This window comes from Talpa europaea, assembly GCF_964194135.1.
Source record: "Talpa europaea genome assembly, chromosome: 10".
Taxonomy (NCBI): Eukaryota; Metazoa; Chordata; class Mammalia; order Eulipotyphla; family Talpidae; genus Talpa; species Talpa europaea.
In genome coordinates this window covers 87174947-87192530 of record NC_140077.1, presented here as the reverse complement: position 1 = coordinate 87192530, position 17584 = coordinate 87174947, and the positions used below count along the sequence as shown (strand labels likewise).

At 44.8% G+C, this 17584-nt stretch overlaps 1 protein-coding gene across 1 annotated transcript in view; it reads left to right on the top strand.

Annotated features, from left to right (window-relative positions):
* Positions 1–349: 349 nt before the first annotated feature.
* The window catches only part of MIA3 (MIA SH3 domain ER export factor 3), a gene marked incomplete at both ends in the record, with an annotated part of 44262 nt that continues 27027 nt past the window's right edge, over positions 350–17584 (top strand). The window contains 5 exons of the mRNA XM_084245558.1: positions 350–482; positions 3256–3389; positions 7766–7852; positions 10045–12856; positions 14623–14784. Coding sequence (XP_084101684.1) covers positions 350–482; positions 3256–3389; positions 7766–7852; positions 10045–12856; positions 14623–14784 — 3328 coding nt within the window. The remainder of the gene's footprint in view (positions 483–3255; positions 3390–7765; positions 7853–10044; positions 12857–14622; positions 14785–17584) is intronic.

Here is a 17584-nt window from a genome sequence, read left to right as displayed (position 1 = left end):
GATTGGGGGGTCGCTGGTTTGCTTCGACCCTGAAATCCGAAGCCGGGAGAAGACACCAGAATGGGCCAGTTGTTGGGATAGAGCCGCGTTGGGGTATCTGAGAGGGGTGCGTGGCGCCATGAAGGGGGTCGCGAGCTGGGCGGGGCAGAGGCCCTCCGAGTCCCCGTTGCCACGGCAGCGGCGGGGGGCGGGGCCTGGGAGAAGCGGGTGCTCCGCTCCCAGCTCCTCCCGGGCTGGCGCTGACGTGTCGCTGGGGCGCTCTCCCCGCGGGCGGGCGGCGCCCCCAGTGCTCCGCCCCGGCCCCGCCCGCCGCCGCCTCCGCGTCACCGGCTCCGGAGGTGACCACAACATGGCTGCGGCGCCGGGGCTGCTCCTCTGGCTGCTCATGCTCGGGCCGCCCGGGCGGGCGCGGGGCCAGCAGGATCCGGGCCCCGGCCGGCGCTTCTCGGAGCACAAACTCTGCGCGGACCCCGAATGCAGCAGTGAGTGAGCGGGCGCGGCGCGGGGGCGGGAGCTCGGCTGCCCGGCATGCGGGCCGGGGATCGGGCCGGGGAGCGCGGGGCGGGCGGAGCACGGGTTTGCGCGAGCCCTTCGGCCCCTTTCTGTCCCGGCGGCTCCGGCCGGGGCGCGGCGGACTGCGCCTCCCACTTGTTGCCAGCGGTTTATTTCTCCCGGGCTGACCGATGGGGGCCAGAGGGTGCTCCCCGCTGTCCCCCGGGGGCGGCTCCCGGCGGTGGCTCCGGGGTGCCAGGGAGGATGGGGTGCGCCCTTGGCGCGCCGGGTTCCCCGCGCTACCTCGGGCGCCTTCCAGCCCCCGCCTCGGGACCTCGGCGGGTGCAGCCCTCAGGCAGATGCGCTAAGGACTGCGCGGGCAGATTCCGGTGGCGCTGGGGAAAGGCGCCCTGGCGCTGCCCCATCACTCTTCTGCTCCACTCGTGTTTGGGGCTCTGTCGCCTTAGGACAGGGTTTGGAGTTTAGGTTTGGGGCGAGCCGGGACGCTCGGGGACGCATTGTATTGCGAGGTCTCGGTCCTGGCTCGCTCTCATCCTGTCATTTCTACAAGGGCTCCTTGCAAATTGCAGGCTGGGAGGACACCGGAAAGGCCAAAAATTTTCGCTCTTCGAAGAGGCCGAGGATCTGCATGGGCCACCTGGGACCTGCAGCCTGTTCAGTGCGCAGGAAGCAGAATTGTTCTCCCCATCTCAGATTGGGATTGGGGGGTGGGTTGTGGGCGGTGAAAGAGGACAGACATTTCCCGACTCAGATGCAGAAATTATTAAAGCAATGATATATATGCCACGGGTTTTATAAGCTAAACCAGTTTTAGCCTTAGTCACTTGTTTTGTTGGTATCGCTTCCTATCTGCCTGCCCGACCAGGGTCATTCCTATGGCCTCCTGGCGGGTCTCAGATATCCACGTAGTCAACCGAGAACTGCTTCAGAAACGGTTGTTCATAGATTCTGATCAATACCTATAGAAACATGTTCAATCTGAAAAGATCTGCAGACCTACAGATTAGTGATCCATCTTCAAATTAATGCTATTAAATCATCAATTTCATAATTTGAGGCGTTCGTATCACTGCAGTGCTGTAAAAAAAGAGAAAGAGAGGGTGATCTGGAATTTTTGTTCAGCGATTCCGAGAGTAAGTCTAGGGCTGATGTAAACAGACGCTGCAAAAGTGGAGCAGCTTCCACGATTTTTCCCCCCTTTCTTCTTCTAGCAGATGCAGGTTATTAGCAAGCAGGCTTGGGTATGCAAAGCGTTTGCTTCCTTGGCCTTTGAGCACTATCCAACCTGGGTGTGATGTGATGAGGGAATGGCATCCCTGAGCTTCCCCAGCAGGAGAGGTGGCTTTGGAAGGGCCCTGAGTTGTGAGAAGTGGCGTGTGTCCAAACAGATGTTACCAAACACACAGGCTGCCAGAGCAGGGTCCAGGGTTGTGTTGTGTGATGTAAGTATTTAGAAAGAGGTGTGTGCCCTTGTGTGCTTTCCAGACAGGTGTTGTATATAATGTATTGTGTTGTCATCTGATGTGTTGTTATAAATCCTCAAGGATCTCTTCTGAGGGAGGCAAGAAAAACAGTGCCATTTCCAAACCTGAGGGACTCTCCAATCTTAAATTATCCGTCACCTTCCACTTGACCTTTCACCCAGCTGTCTGAATCAACATATGGACATATATTAAAATTGCCAAATTTTAGCTTCAAACGTCAAATAACCTCCTTCAGATCTATGTTTGTTCCTCAGACAAGTATTTGAAGAGATGTGTCATTGTACTTATTGCCAATCAACTCTTAGAAATGTGTTATTTCCATGTCACCCTTCTTTTTATTTGCTACTTACTTGCATTTATTGTCTGTTTCATCATACATCAGAAACTGCGTTTTTGGCCAGCAAAAAGAAACATAGTCCTGTCAGTTCCTAGATTGAGTGTGACTTAAATCCTGCATTTTTAGGCTGAGTGTAACTACTGAACAATCCTCATAGTTTCGCTTATCTCTGCTACACATGATGTCCACTTTTATTTTATACACAGAAATACATAAATAGGGTATTTTCTCTTTGTTTTAAAAGCTTATTAATGTTGCTGATAGTCAACATTATTTTCAGAAGATTTCCTTGTAATAGATTTGGATACATAAAGGGGTGTTATATCCTTCCCGACTAATTCATCCAGATGCTGAAAAGAGAGTACCTTGGCCCACACTTGAAATTGACAGTGTTTACTGCTGTGTGTTAGCAGTTACAACCACTTAAAGAGAGGGCCTTTTAGTGGCTAGTTCAAGTTAATTGACCCCATGGGGATTCCTGGGTGCTTTTCTTATTTCCTATTATCTCTCCTTGCTTAAGCCTGTCAGCATTTGTACTTGAATTTACTTGTAAAATGCAGCTCTTTATGTTATAAAACAGCAAAGATCTAGGACTAGAAAATTAGCGAAAGAACCAAGTTTCACTTGAGACCAGGTTTGTGTGGTGAAGGGTATGTTGCTTTTTGTTTATTATCCTTAGAGGAAAAGGAAAGTTTACCTCTTCCCTTTCTGCTTGAGGGATTGTGATGATTTGCAGCAATAAAGCTCTAAAGAGTGTGGGTGCTTTGCATACATGAATTGAATGTGATTAATTCCAGAGTGCTGTAGACACTTGATGGTTGTCTCCAGTATTTGTATTTCCGGAATAATCGATACGGGCTGTGAAAGTTGAAACCTGATGTCTGGTTTTTTTTTTTTTTTTTTCTCTCTCTCTTTACATAGTGTTAATGTACCGGGGTGAGGCTTTAGAAGATTTTACAGGACCGGATTGTCGTTTTGTGAATTTTAAAAAAGGTGACCCTATTTATGTCTATTATAAACTGGAGGGAAGATGGCCTGAAGTTTGGGCTGGAAGTGTAAGTAAAAATTTTACATATTTTAATTTCCCAATTTTCCCTGGTTTGATTAGTATTATAGATGTAAATAACTGTTTTCATGTGGTCTTTGATACTATTCACAGATCTTTTCTTTAAGAAGTGGGTTCTGTGTCCACATAGGATTCAGGACCTGCATTGAATAGGGACTCAGCAGAGGCCATTGAAAAAGGCCCAACTGCCTTTTGCTCCCCAGAGTCATCTTCCACGCATTATCAGCCAGTAGTGCTCCATACATAGTAAAAGATGAAATGGTGAAAACTGGAAAGTTCTTTTCTTTTTATGTTAATGTCCTTTAATTTGCAAGCAACAGAAATTAGCTTTACTTAAGAAAAAAGATGGAGTGGAGGAGCAAATTTATTGTAATGGTTCAGGAGTATTCCACAAACTTAAAAACAAGTTTTTCCACAGACTTAAAAACAAGTTTATCCAAGACTCAACGTGGACAAGAAGTAAGCCATCTCCACAATTTAACAACTAGAGTTGGTTTTGAATGACGGGTCTCTTGGATTCAGCCAGTAAGAAGACTCAACTCCAACATCTCCCAGTCTCTGCATTTATGTGTCCCAGGTTTGAAGTTTCCAGAAGGAAGAACCTGATTGGCCAACTTGTGTCCATTTTCTTCCTTTGGATCAATTAGTGTGCTCTAATATCAGACATGGCAAATCAGGGGTGCCACCTCCTATATATTAGAAGTCTTTCCCAGATGTTAATAAGGAATTTGTGGAAAAATTGGCCCTGTTATCTTCTGGACCTCAGTTCCCACAGTGCTGTGGACACTCTGACCTCGCTTTTCTTCAAAAAAGCCAGCCAGGAACATTCTACTTGCTCTTCCTTTCCAAGGCCAATTCTTGTGTTAAATAACTACATAAATCATTTTCCTTTTTTCCCTCCTCTTTTTTAATTGAGCTAATGTTGGTTTACATTGTTGTTTGCTTGTTGCGAGTGTAGGATCCCCACCTCTACGTGTTATAACCATAGTTCACCCACCAGCAAAGTACCCATAGTCCACCTCCATAGTCCACTGTGTTCCATCCCTTTCTGGGGTCCCTCCCTCTTTGTCCTGGCTCCTCTCCCCACTCAGCATTCCTTAGTTCTGTAGTTAACTTTCAAGTAATAGTTTTTAAGTTTGTCTTTATCTAACCCTTTGTTTGAAAACAGAACATCCTTTAGTTTATTGCAACAAAATGGAGACGTTCATGGGCTAATGCTTAATCTCTTTTCACTGTGTGCAAGGTAGTGTTTCAGGCATTCATATTTAATGTTGGTTTTATGTGTAGTTCTTTTTTCCTAATTATTAGTATTTGTGAAAAACTGGCAGTGTGGGGAACAATCAACTTAATCTTGTATCTGTTATTAATCTTAGAAAAGCATAGTGTCCTTTTCACTTGTGTGTGTGTTTGTTCTGTTTGCAATATCTGGGTCACCCTTTACCTGCTTCTCAGACACTTGCTCTTGGAGGTCCCCCAGCAGTTTGGCTCCCAGCCAGTTTTATGGGTGGAAATCCATGAATGGATCTGGCTTTGATGTTTGCAACAAGAAGACTCATTAGCGGTGGCCTGATTGAGCGGCTTATGAGTTATTGTCCCTTCCTAAAAAGTGTGATGTGTGAACTGTTTATTAACTTGAAATAGTGAGAGTCCCTGGTGTTCTGAGGGTTGTCCAAATTGAGAGAAGTACCCAGCCCCAAGTGGGAAAATGATCACTTTCAATAAAACAGCAAACAACAGAAAATAAGGCTCGAGAAACCTGCTTCCAGAAAGACAGACAGGAATCCAGAAAGGCCACCACCCCTGTGGTGAGCCATTGTATACTTGGAAGAATCAGTTCTTTTTCTTTCATTGTCCCCATCAATGAGATTACTTGATAATATTTACTCTTGGGAATTTTTTGCCCTGTACCTTTTTTTTTTTTTTTTTAAAAAAGATTTATTTATTTATGCATGTAAGAACTGGGGCACAGGCGAGAGGTGTGGGGGGTGAGGAGATTCACCAGAAACAGAGCGGGGAACAGAACAGGCAGACTGACTGAAATACACTGCTGAGGGGAGCAGCGGGCAAGCCAGGAGAGGTCTGCTGTGCCATGTGGGTAGCTCCCTGGCCAGCCAGGGATTGAATTTATGCCTCAGTGGCTGCGGACAGCTTCGCAGGTTGCATCTTAACCCTTTGCGCCACCAGGGAGGCCCTGTACCTGCTTTGTTATAGAGTGGCGGAGTTTGTGCATTGAAGTAAGTGAACTCCACTGGAGTTTTCCTACCTCTATACTTTTTCTCTTGACTGCATTCACCTCTAGAAAGCCTGTCTATCTCCCGGGGTCCCACGTCCCAGTGTCCCAGTCTGCCTGCCCAGGGCCACACTATCCATAACACCAGCTACAGACCTTGGCTGTCTCTTTCATTGTTAGATGGTGCTTTGTTTGCACTGCCCTGTCCTCCCTCCCTTTATGGCTTTGTGGCGGTACAGGTGGTGAGCGTGCTGTCTCGGCTACTGGAAGGCACAGTCTTACTTGCTGGAAGACTTACTTGCTGGAGGGGCCCTGTCTTACCCATCCTTCAGGGAGAATATTTCCTTTCATAGTCTCCCTTCTTGACATTTGTCCTGATCATTGCTTATGCAGATTTTGTTCTTTTGAAACAATATTCTTTTTCTTTTTTCCTTTTTCAAATCAAATCAACAGTCTTTGGCAGGGATGATATATGGAACAAAATGAGACATGAAGATCATTTCTAGTCTTGAAAGCTCAGATCCTGCAACATTTTAACAAGAAATAGGGCCTCCCCTCCCCCAGTGTAAAAGTGGAGTCCTATTGCCTGTCATCTCATTCACAGAGATTACATAAAGAGAAATGGTTTTCCTTTCTCCACATATATATGATTTCCTTCCCTTTTTCCCCAAATTTTTCTCTTAATAAAATTTTCCTGGGATGGAAGTGTATTTTCCCTCAGGTTCCCCTCTCATTTCATGAGGCTTATACTTTAGTAGATGAAAAACTCTCACTTTCTTAAAAATGAATCATTTCTCCCTAGTTTTCATCCTGCAGTCTTTTTTGGTTTCTCAGAGTTTTCTGACTTGAACTGCCCATGTGGCAGTTTTTAATTGCCCTGTTTTATCTAATCTCAAGGCAGTGTTCCACCACTACTACAGGCTTTCAGAGAGTTGCCAGATATAATAAGAACACTCATAATGAGGATATTTTAGGAGTTAGTGATAAGATAGTCTTTTTATTCTTTCCGCACTTGATCTGCGTGTCAGGCGCCTTCTTTAGTGATTGGGAAGAGATCTCCCTTTGAGACTGTACTAATAAAAGAGTGTATGTGTCTCAAGAGGACACATTGCATATCCCTTAGCTGTTAGTGGTGTAGACAAATGGGATTATTTACTATAGAGATTATTTGCTTGATGTGTGTGTAGAGGAGTATGAATTTTATTTTCTCTCCAAATACTTGAAAATCTAGTTTTTGAAAAAGCTGCTATAACTCATAATAGCAACCAGTATTAGCTTTTTGATGTTGGGGTCACACATTTCAGAAATTTTGCATTCTTTTAGCTTTTAAATTTTTATGGCTGGGCCTCCCCAGTGGTGCAGCGGTTGAGCGCTGGGTTGCGAAGCTGCCCGCGGCCTCTGCGGCGCCGGTTTGATCCCCGGCTGCTCCCCGGCCACCGGAGGAGGGTCCCACATGGCGCGCAGACCTCTCCTGCCGCCCGCTGCTCCCCTCAGCAGTGTACTTCAGTCCTTCTGCCTGCTCTGCTCCCCGCTCTGGCTCTGGTGAATTCTCTCACCCTCCCGCGCTTCTGACTGTACCCAGTGCATGTATAAACAAAACAAACAAACAAACAAACAAATAAATAAATAAAATATGCCTCTATTAAAAAAATTTATATTAAAAAATAATAAACAAATATTTATGGCTGCTGTTGATTGATTTCATAGAGATATACAAATCTTGGTTTATGAGCAGTGCTGTGAAATGTGCAGGTCAGTTCTTGCTGGAAGTTATTTGGAATTGGATTTCTAACTAGCTTTGATTTGCATAATTTCTAATCATATAGTATAAAATAAATTTGTCTTTTATGGAGCTTTTATCTGCTTCACAAATCTAACTTTAGGTTCCCTATGCTTGAATTAGACTGAATGTTGAAAGAAAACTTCTCTGGTTTTGAAAATGTTTACTTTGCATTATTTTGTACTTAATTTTTATGGCAATAATAATCTATAGAATCATGCTAGCAACTGTTTCTCCTTGTGGTTATAACTTCCTATATCTGTGTATTTTTTCTCATGACTAAGCAGTCTCTAATTTTAGTTCTTGTATAGAGGTTTGATTGCTATTTTTCTCTTTTGCCCATTCTTTCATATAGGTGGGGCGTACTTTTGGATATTTTCCAAAGGATTTAATCCAAGTTGTCCACAAATATACTAAAGAAGAATTACAAGTTCCAGCAGATGTGAGTTGAGGGCTTTTTTTTTTTTTTTTTTCATTCTCAGCTATAAATTTGTTTACGGATTCATAAGTTACATTCTATGAACTAATTTTGAAAGGCTTTGAATGTGTTTTGGCCAGGAAAAAATAGAAGCAAGTTAACGTTTGTGTATCAGATTTTAAGTGAGACTCAGACTGCCTTTAAAAATTAAAAGGAAAGGAAAGCTTGAAAAGCATTTACAGAACTTTTTATCATAACCTAACACTTACCTCTCACTTTGAAGCTGGTGTTCTTATACTGGGCTATACTCTTATGCAGGCTTTTCTTTGCTACCTTATATGAGAAAAATTAAGACTTCAGTATCTTTGTTATTAATTATTAAATTTAGGAATGAATGATTCTTTTTATGAGCAAAAAAGGAAGGCATCCCGATTTGAAAACTACTCTTTGGATAGCAGTTAGACCTCTCAGGTCTAATTAAACAAGATACATTAATCAAACCATAAGTGATATGCTAGGCCAGAAATGCAGGTTTGCGAGAATTTTCATCCATAATCATGAGGATATTATGTTACAGATTTGTAAAAGGGAATTTGAGATTTTCTGGTAAGGTTCAGTCTCAGATCTGCAAGATGGAAGTGCACATCCTATAAAGCTTTCCTCAGAGTGCACTGATGGAAACTGGCTTTGTGATGAAAAGGATTTTGTGTTCTAGCTAATTATTTTCTGGAGTTTTAAAATTGATAGTCATTGATGGGCACCTTCATTCACAAATCTCTGAACAGCTCTGGGAGTTGCCTCGGAGTATGCAGGCATCTGGTCTGGGGCTATTCATAGATGAGACTGGCAGAATAGAGGAAGTGGTGGGAATACTACTGTCCTTAAAATTTCATGTTAATCTTGAGGGTCACAAAATCAGCCCTGTTGCATTTTGGTCTCATTCCTAATGAAGAGATAGATATGTGAAACATCCAGTTGTTGGTCCCATAGACCTTCAGGTTTGGATTCTGCCTTCTCATTGGAATTTCCCTGCATGCTTCTTTTTGTCACTTATAAATGCATGTGACAGAAAGACAAAATCATCCAGCCCTAATACATTGACCAAATCTCAGAGTATTGCAAAAGTTTAGATTGGAGAAAATATCTCTGTTGTTTTTTTAAACTTTTCTCTATCATCCCTTTTATGTCAATTTGTTTATCAGTGGAGGAAAGGAAGAACATAGTTTTACATATATACCTGCAAGCAGATCTTAGTGACAGCTAGATTCCTGATTTACAGTGGAATATATCCCTCACTGAATCTTGTTTTCACATTGTACTTGTGATAACTAAATGGAGCCTCCCCCTGGACACCATTCTTTGTCCCTTTAAATTACTTTCCCTACCACACACACCTGTATCTCAGTAAGATACTTCATAAGCTGATTTATCTTTCCCAACCCAAGGAAATTAAAAGTCAAAAGTCTGTGCTGACCTTGAGCCTTACAGCAGGGTGACTCTGCTGGGTCTAGATGGGTAAGCTGAGAAGTGCAGCTTAAACAGAACCATGACAGAGAGACTGGCTGGTCTTCCAGGTACTCATGGAAAAGTTATTATGAGGTGAATTCCTAGAAAATCAGGCACAGGCGTTGCAAGTTGTGGGGCCTTTCCTCTACTTGTATTCAGAACAAATTGAGAGACACAGGAGCCAGAGAGATGGAGAGCATAATGTCACCATTATTTATTGATAAAGCTTTTTGGCAAATATGGGCTAAGTGTGTAGAAAGAATGGGCTTTCTCACACAACAGTCTATAAGAAGGTGGGCTCTCCCAGCCATGGATAGAGTTCACTAACTGGGAGCATTCCCACAGTGGACCGTCTGACTAAAACATGGAGGGGAGGATGTGTGTTCCCTCCAGCAGGTCCCAAACAAAATAGGGGGGTGATGGTGGAGAGCAGAGTCCTGGGCCACTTTCCTCCCCTGGGAAAGAGAGAATGAAGGGAGGCCAGGAGTGTTACTCAAGTAGGAATCCTTTCTCATGGATTCAGGAAGCCAGGAAAAGTGGGTTTCCACCTCTCATCTGCTGGCTGTCCAACTACAGTCGTTGCCCAAAGTTGCCACAAAAGCCTCTCTAACGCCAGACATGAATTTGAGGCTGCCTTTTTCACCAGCGTGGAGAGTTTACTCTTGTAACACTTGGTTGGTGACACACCATTGTTTTTCTTTGCTTCACAGGAGACAGATTTTGTTTGTTTTGATGGAGAAAGAGATGATTTTGATAATTATAATGTAGAAGAACTGTTAAGATTTTTGGAATTGCACGATTCCACAACTGGAGATTCTGAGAAAACTGTAGAAAAATCTCAGCTTGTGGGAAAATCTCCTGAAGTATCCGAGGAAAGTGACCCCGAACCTGAACTAGAAGACTTCAACTCAGAGGAAAGCGAAAGTCTCTTCTTAGAAAACAATAAAGTACTCAAGGACAGACATGAGGGCCAAATGAAACAGCCCCACGTCAACAGTCAGACCCATCCCACTCAGGGAGAGAGGTCTGCATTTGAGCCCTTTGAAAAAATTCTGCACGAGCAATTAAAAGTGCCAGAAAGTGAAAACAACAAAACTAGCAATAGTTCTCCAATCTCAACTGAACAGGAGAAGATTGATGCTTACAAACTTTTGAAAACAGAAATGACTCTGGACTTGAAAACCAAATTTGCCTCAACTGCTGATGCCTTGGTCTCTGATGATGAGACAACCAGACTGGTTACTTCATTAGAAGACGATTTTGATGAGGAATTGGATGCTGAATATTATACAGTTGGGAAGGAAGAAGAGGAGAGTCAGGAAGACTTTGATGAGCTACCATTGCTAACCTTTACACATGGAGAAGATAAGGAAATTTCAGGGAAACCAGGAATAGAGAAACACTCAACAGATAAAGAGCAGAATCCAAGCCAGGGGGATGTGGTTAGGGAAACTCAGCTCCCCAGCATCAAAAATGACCTTAAACATATTTTGACAACCTGGGAGGAGGACACTATTTTCTCTGTTGCTACAGGGGGTAAAGACAAAACAGATACATTTTCTGAGCATTCTAATACAGAGGCAGGAAAGGAAGGGGCTGATGAGAGCAAATGGGGAAAGCCATCATCAGCAAGAGATGACATTGACCCTGAAGAGGCAGGAGATGCTCTTTTGGTTGCAGAAGTCTCTAAGACAGATAATGACAAGGAACCAGAAGCAGACAAAGAAATCCATGCTGAAGGAAAAGAAAAGAAAGTAGAATCCAAGAGGAGCCTCGTGGAAGATGAGACCGAGGCTGAAAAGCAAGAAGGTGTGACCAGGCCCCATTTGACTCAAAGCAGCAACCAAAACACTTTGCCAGCCTCTGGAAAGGGTCAAGAAACATTAAAATCAGCCTTTGATAATAAAGAAAGTGATCCCAAAGTAGCAGTTGTTCAAATCTCAAAAGAAATGCTCGGGGCAGAAAAGCCTGGGGAACAGATTCTGGGAGGGGACTCAGAAAGCAAATTGGCACCCCCGGCCACAGGGAAGCAACTGGACGGAGAAAAGGTGAAACAGGAATCCATGGATGTTGCACAGCCTGGGGGAGATAATCAGCACAATATATCCCAAAACCTTGTGCAGGAAGTCGCTGTGGCTGGAAGTGGGTCGAAAACACACCCACTTTCAGTGGAGCATCCAGGTGAGGCATTTCAAGAAGAACGGCTTCTGCAAACCCAAAATCAACCCCGCTTCTCCTCTCCAGATGAAATTAGCTTGCCAAGAGAGCTGGAAGAGGAGGTTCCCATTTGGGGACGAAATCTTTCCAGACATCAGGAAAGAGAGGTGGCTGCTGCAGCTAATAAGCACATGGATGAGAAGATGAGTCACTCAAGGGACGAGGTGAGAGAAGAGGCCACTGATGAAGAGTCTGTTCTTCACAGTCCAGTGCCCGGTACATGGGCTGGAGTGGCTGCAGGCCTCACTGTGGGCGTAGGAGTGCCAGGGCTCCCTCCTGAGGAACCAGGGGCAGAAGATGATGACCCCTCTGAAGAACTCCTGGAGGATGAAAATGCTGTAAGCGCAAAGCAGGCCCAAGCAAAACCCCCTAAAGTGCAAGACGGTCTGTTAGCTGCCAACCCGCAAGTCCCTGAAGGAGCTGCTTTAGGCACTGTTGACGCTGATCCAGAAACTAAAGAAATCAAAGAAACTAATGTGATTCTGGAAAGGGAAAGAAAAAGTGAAACTGGGGACAAAGGTACAGAACCAGCAGGCAGAGGACTGGGGAGTATTGTGCCTGAAAAAGGAAGTCCTTTTGTGAGTGAGGAAGCCCAGAACCCCCCTGAAATAAGTGACTCTCCTGACATGAAGAAAAATCGGACTCCGGGGTTAGGGGAAATGCTTAAGGATAAAGACTCTGCTTATCTTGAAGATGACGACCGCCAGGACCTCCTGAAGAACTCCAGGCTCTCCCAGAAGCCTGGGCCAGAAGAACTCTCAAAGGAGGGCCAGAAGGACTCAGAGGAGAAGTTGATGGGCACAGAAAGCCAGGGATCTGCTTCTGAGGGCCATGAGGAGGACCTGCCACCCTGGACCCCACATGCAGAAGCAACGGCAGAGCATAGTGACAGCATGAAAGACTTGCCCATAATAAACAGCTTCTTTAAAGACCAGCAGTCTTTGCAGAGGTTCCAGAAGTACTTTGATGTCCAAGAGCTAGAAGCCATGTTTCGAGAAATGTCACTAAAGCTGAAGGAAGCACAACAGGACAGCCTGCCTTATAATGTGGACAAAGTCCTAGACAAGGTCTTTCGGGCTTCCGAGTCACACATCCTGAGTGTAGCAGAGAAGATGCTTGATGCTCGTGTCACGGAAAATGGAGACCTAGGAATGAAGGACAATATCATATTTGAAGAGGCGGCTGTGCTCGATGATATTCAGGACCTGATCTACTTTGTCAGGTACAAACACTCCACAGTGGAGGAGACAGTGCCACTGGGAACACCACAGCCTCCAGAAGATGACTGGGGTGGACCCCTGGAAGGTAAAGTACCTGCCTGTGGCCATGAAGTGGGGCTTGAAAGACAGGCGTTTGTGCGCCTCACCTTTATTTGTAAAGCTCTGTCCACAGTTGACATTCTTCCTGCCATCCTTTTAGGCTGGAGCATGGGTAAGGATTTCTTGCCTTGTTTTGCCTTAGGGCTGTTGAGACTGTTAGCTTTGTCAAAGGGACCTGTGATAAAAAGACAAAGATATAAACAAGAAAATGATGCACAAATTATACCTGTTAAGGTACACATTTCATGGAAAAGTATGAAAGGTGTTTTTTGAACATTGTTTATATGTATTCTCCATCCATCCTCCAGCCATCCATCTTACCCTTTATCATTCAGTCATCTTATCCATCCATCCATCTCTCCTTCCACCCCAGTTTTTCTCTCTCTTTTTGAGCACAATTTCTTTTTTAAAAGATTTATTTATTTTTATACAAGAACTGGGGTACAGGCCAGAGGTACGGGAGGTGAGAGGATTCACCAGAGACAGAGTGGGACACAGAACAGGCAGAAAGACCGAAACGCACTGCTGAGGGGAGCAGCGGGTGCAACAGTAGAGGTCTGCAGTGCCATGTGGAAATCTCCGTGGCTGGCTGGGAATCGAACCTGCGCCACAGAGGCTGTGGACAGCTCCACAGTGCTGTATTTAACCCGCTGAACCACTGGGGAGGCCCTTGAGCACAATTTCTTAATCATAAAATAACTGCTGTCCTACTAAGGACCGATCTGCATAATTTTTAAATCAAATACCTCGCCTGAGTTCCTTCATTTTCCCAACTTCCATCTTTGGGGGTGCATGTTCTTTATTGCCTTTTTGGAACAATTAGGTAGGTCAGTTAAATTCTACCTCACCCTTGGCTTCTTGAATTCAAATTATTCAAGGATGGAACCAGAATTCAGAGGATTCTAACTCTGCTTTTTAAGCCCAGAAGCCATTCAGTAGATACCAATTGAATTGACCTGGCACCACTCACATAATCTGATTCCTGGTTCCACTCTCTTTACTTCCATGCTTTTCAAACTGAGATATTTCAATCCAGGGTTTATGATAGAGTACTGACACAGTAAGGCCACAGGATAAATGTCTTTCCAGAATGCCATTTTTTTTTTGGTGAGAATTTGGAGAGTAGAATATTTTATCAAAGTAGATGTATTTTGGATTAGGATGCAAAACCCAAATGAATTTTCAGGGTGAACTATCAGCTTCAAAGAAATTCCTATTTGGTGTGGGCTGTACTGGACTATGCCCTGAGCCCCTTAGGAATGAACCAGGTTTACTTTCTGATTCTTAGAGTGATATAGTTGGGAATATTTGCAAGACATCTCAGCAAGCGGCCATGACTTCCTCGTACCAGCTTAGTGAGACAGGCATGCCAGTAGGCAAGAGGTCAGGTTCGTTCTGTAAGAAGGGTGTTTCCTGTTTCTGCTTTTGACTGGAAAACTGTCTTTTGTACAATGTACATAAGAAGTGTGTGTGGCCATGTGCAGGTTTGCCAAGGAAAGTTTGGTTATTGAAGCCCCTGCTGTAAATGTATTTATGAAATATTTTAGAATAATAGCTGGCAGTTTTGTTATATAGATTAGCCATCTCTGGTGTGAGATGAAAGCAGCTGCAATTCTCACCATCCTGCCCAGTGCTGCTGCATGGATGCCTGCTAGGAGGGCAGTGGCAAGGTGTCTGCAGTGGAGCACAGGGCATGCTGCCCAGTGGGAGGTGCTGAATGGAGGGGTCATCAAGCACTCTTCTTCCCCGTAGAGCTCCAACCACCACTTGAAGATAACGTCCCACACGATAAAACAGAAGGACTTAATATGCAGATTCCCGGGGAGCCCAGCCATTGGGATCAACCAGTGACTAGTGACACTGGGACCTCAGAAGTGTCACAGAAGCCAAAAACTGAGACCGAAGTAGACCCAGGTAAGGCTTGCTAATTTTTCTTTGCAGAGTAGAAGCATATCATGAAGACCTTATGGGGAGGAAATAGGAGAATAACACAGGTATGAAAGAGCTTAAAACGAGGAACGAGAGGAAAGCAGGAGCTGAGACAGATGGAGATGACAGTAGGAAAGAGGCCAGAGATTGTAACTTCAAACCTTCAAACCACTCTTTGGCTGTTGTTAGCTTATGTAAATAATTTCAGTCTAAAATACTATTCTTAAAAAGCCTTATGCTCTAAAACAGTAGTTTTCAACCAGACCAACAACATCAGAAACTCTGGGGGTGGAGACCAGCAATCTGTTTTACAAGCCCTCAGGAAATTCTGATCCATTGAAATTAGTTTGAGAGACTGCTATGAAACTCACAAATGGTATTTGTCTTCCCAGCCCCTTCTCTCCAGCCCCCACCTGCTTCCCCAGTAGAAAAGGTTGGTTCTTCATTTGCCATCTGGACTTGGTGAAACCTATTTTCAAACCACGAAGGGGATATTTATGTCCAGGTGTCTTTTTACTATAAGATCATAGAAAGGATCTGAACACTGTGAATGGTTTGGGCGGTGTGGGCCCATGTTTGTGAGTGGCACTTGATTCCAGAATTTAGTAAACATCCCAGGGGATGTGTGTGGGGAAATGGATTTGATTTGAATGAGAAAATAGTTTTATTTATTTTTTTTTATTTATTTTTTATTTTTTTAATTATTTTTTACTTACTTACTTATTTATTTATTTATTTATTTTTATAGAGGCATGCTTTATTTATTTGTTTGCTGGTTTGTTTGTTTGTTTTGTTTATACATGCACTGGGTACAGTCAGAAGCGCGGGAGGGTGAGAGAATTCACCAGAGCCAGAGCGGGGAGCAGAGCAGGCAGAAGGACCGAAGTACACTGCTGAGGGGAGCAGCGGGCGGCAGGAGAGGTCTGCGCGCCATGCGGGACCCTCCTCCAGTGGCCGGGGAGCAGCCGGGGATCGAACCGGCCGCGGGCAGCTTCGCAACCCAGCGCTCAACCGCTGCGCCACTGGGGAGGCCCAGAAAATAGTTTTAAAAAGAAAAAAACACCTGTGATGGTCTCAGTAGCTTTCTGCTGTCTGTATAACCCACCCATTTTTCCAGTCAGTGAATAGCAGTTGTGTGTCTGTACAACTTGAATGCATGATGTCATTGCTGTTTTTGTGTTTTAAAGGTTAGTCTGTAAGCACAGGTCCAGCAGGACTCGTGATGCTGCCCCTGGCAGAGAGGAAGTGACCTATCAGAGGCCTTCATGTCAAGGATGTTGCATTCACATATACTGTTCCCCATTTCTTTTTTTTTTTTTAAAGATTTATTTATTTATATAAGAACCCAGGTACAGGCCAGATGTGCAGGAGGGTGAGAGGATTCACCAGAGACAGCGGGGAACAGAACAGGCAGACTGGTGAAACACATTGCTGAGGGGAGTAGCGGGCGAGGCAGGAGAGATCTGCGGCGCCATGTGGGACCCTCACTGGCTGGCTGGGATCAAACTGGTGCTGCGGAGGCTGCAGACAGCTTCACAGCGTGGCGCTCGACCGCCTGCGCCACCAGGGGAGGCCCAGTTCCCCAATTCCCAGTTCAAAAAAATCTTGTTTGTTGAAAATGAGCCACACACCATTAAGACTTATTATTCTCAAAAACTTTCAGGACTGGAAAAAATTCTTACAGAATTAAAAGCAGATTTTTGTGCCCTGCCCCTTAAGTTCAACCCCAAAATAGTATCAGCGGCCTTTGCAGGATTATCTTTCCAAAATTTCCTTCCTACCCTCAGGCTGAGTGCTGACACAAGGTGGGACACTTCACCATAGGTCAGGTTCAGAGGCAGTGTGAAGGAGACCCCAGGTTGGAGGAGAACTGAGCTTCTCACATGTGCTTGCTGGACTTTGAGCTGTTTGCACAAAATACCCAGATCCCAAACCCATACTGAAATCCCCTCCCTACCACCTCTTCATGCAGGAATCCTTCCTGGCAATGCTGGAATCCTACCTCTCGCACAGAGTGCCAAGTCACGCTGCTGCCCTGTAAGCGATTCCTTGTAGTCTACCTTGGCATTGACCACATTCTCTGTTGTGTAGCTCCGTCCATTCAGCTCCAAGTCCTGGGTACCTGCCAGGTGCTGCCTCTGCATAATAAGCCTGGGTGCATCCCACTGACAAGTCTGCAAACTGATTGTTTTGTAATCATTCTTTGCCTGCTGTGTCTTAATACAGTGCTTCACCGCACCAAATAAATATTGGGCAGATAGGACGTTGTCTATGTGGAGAAAGTACAAAATTGCGTTTTTTTTCACTTCCCATAAGTAAATATCATTGAGATAGCAGTGGGTTGCCAGCAGTGAGATGGGAGGCACCAAGAAGGATAGAGTAGGTTGGGTGTAGTTGAGTTATGAGGCCTCTAGTGGGGATTTGAATTTTTTTTTCTCTCTATGATTGTCTTTAAGAGAACTACATATCCGGGCCTCCCCTGGTGGCGCAGCGGTTGAGCGCTGGGTTGCGATGCTGCCCGCAGCCTCTGCAGCGCCGGTTCTATCCCTGGCCACAGGGGAGGGTCCCAAATGGTGCGCAGACCTCTCCTGCCGTGCCCGCTGCTCCCCTCAGCGGTGTATTTCATCACTCTGCCTGTTCTGTTCCCTGCTCTGGCTCTGGTGAATTCTCTCACCCTCCCGCGCTTCAACTGTAAAAAAAAAGGAGAGAACTACATATCTGCATGGTGACTGACTTTCCATAAATAATGAAAATGAAGAGAAGTAATTCTTACTATAAAACATAA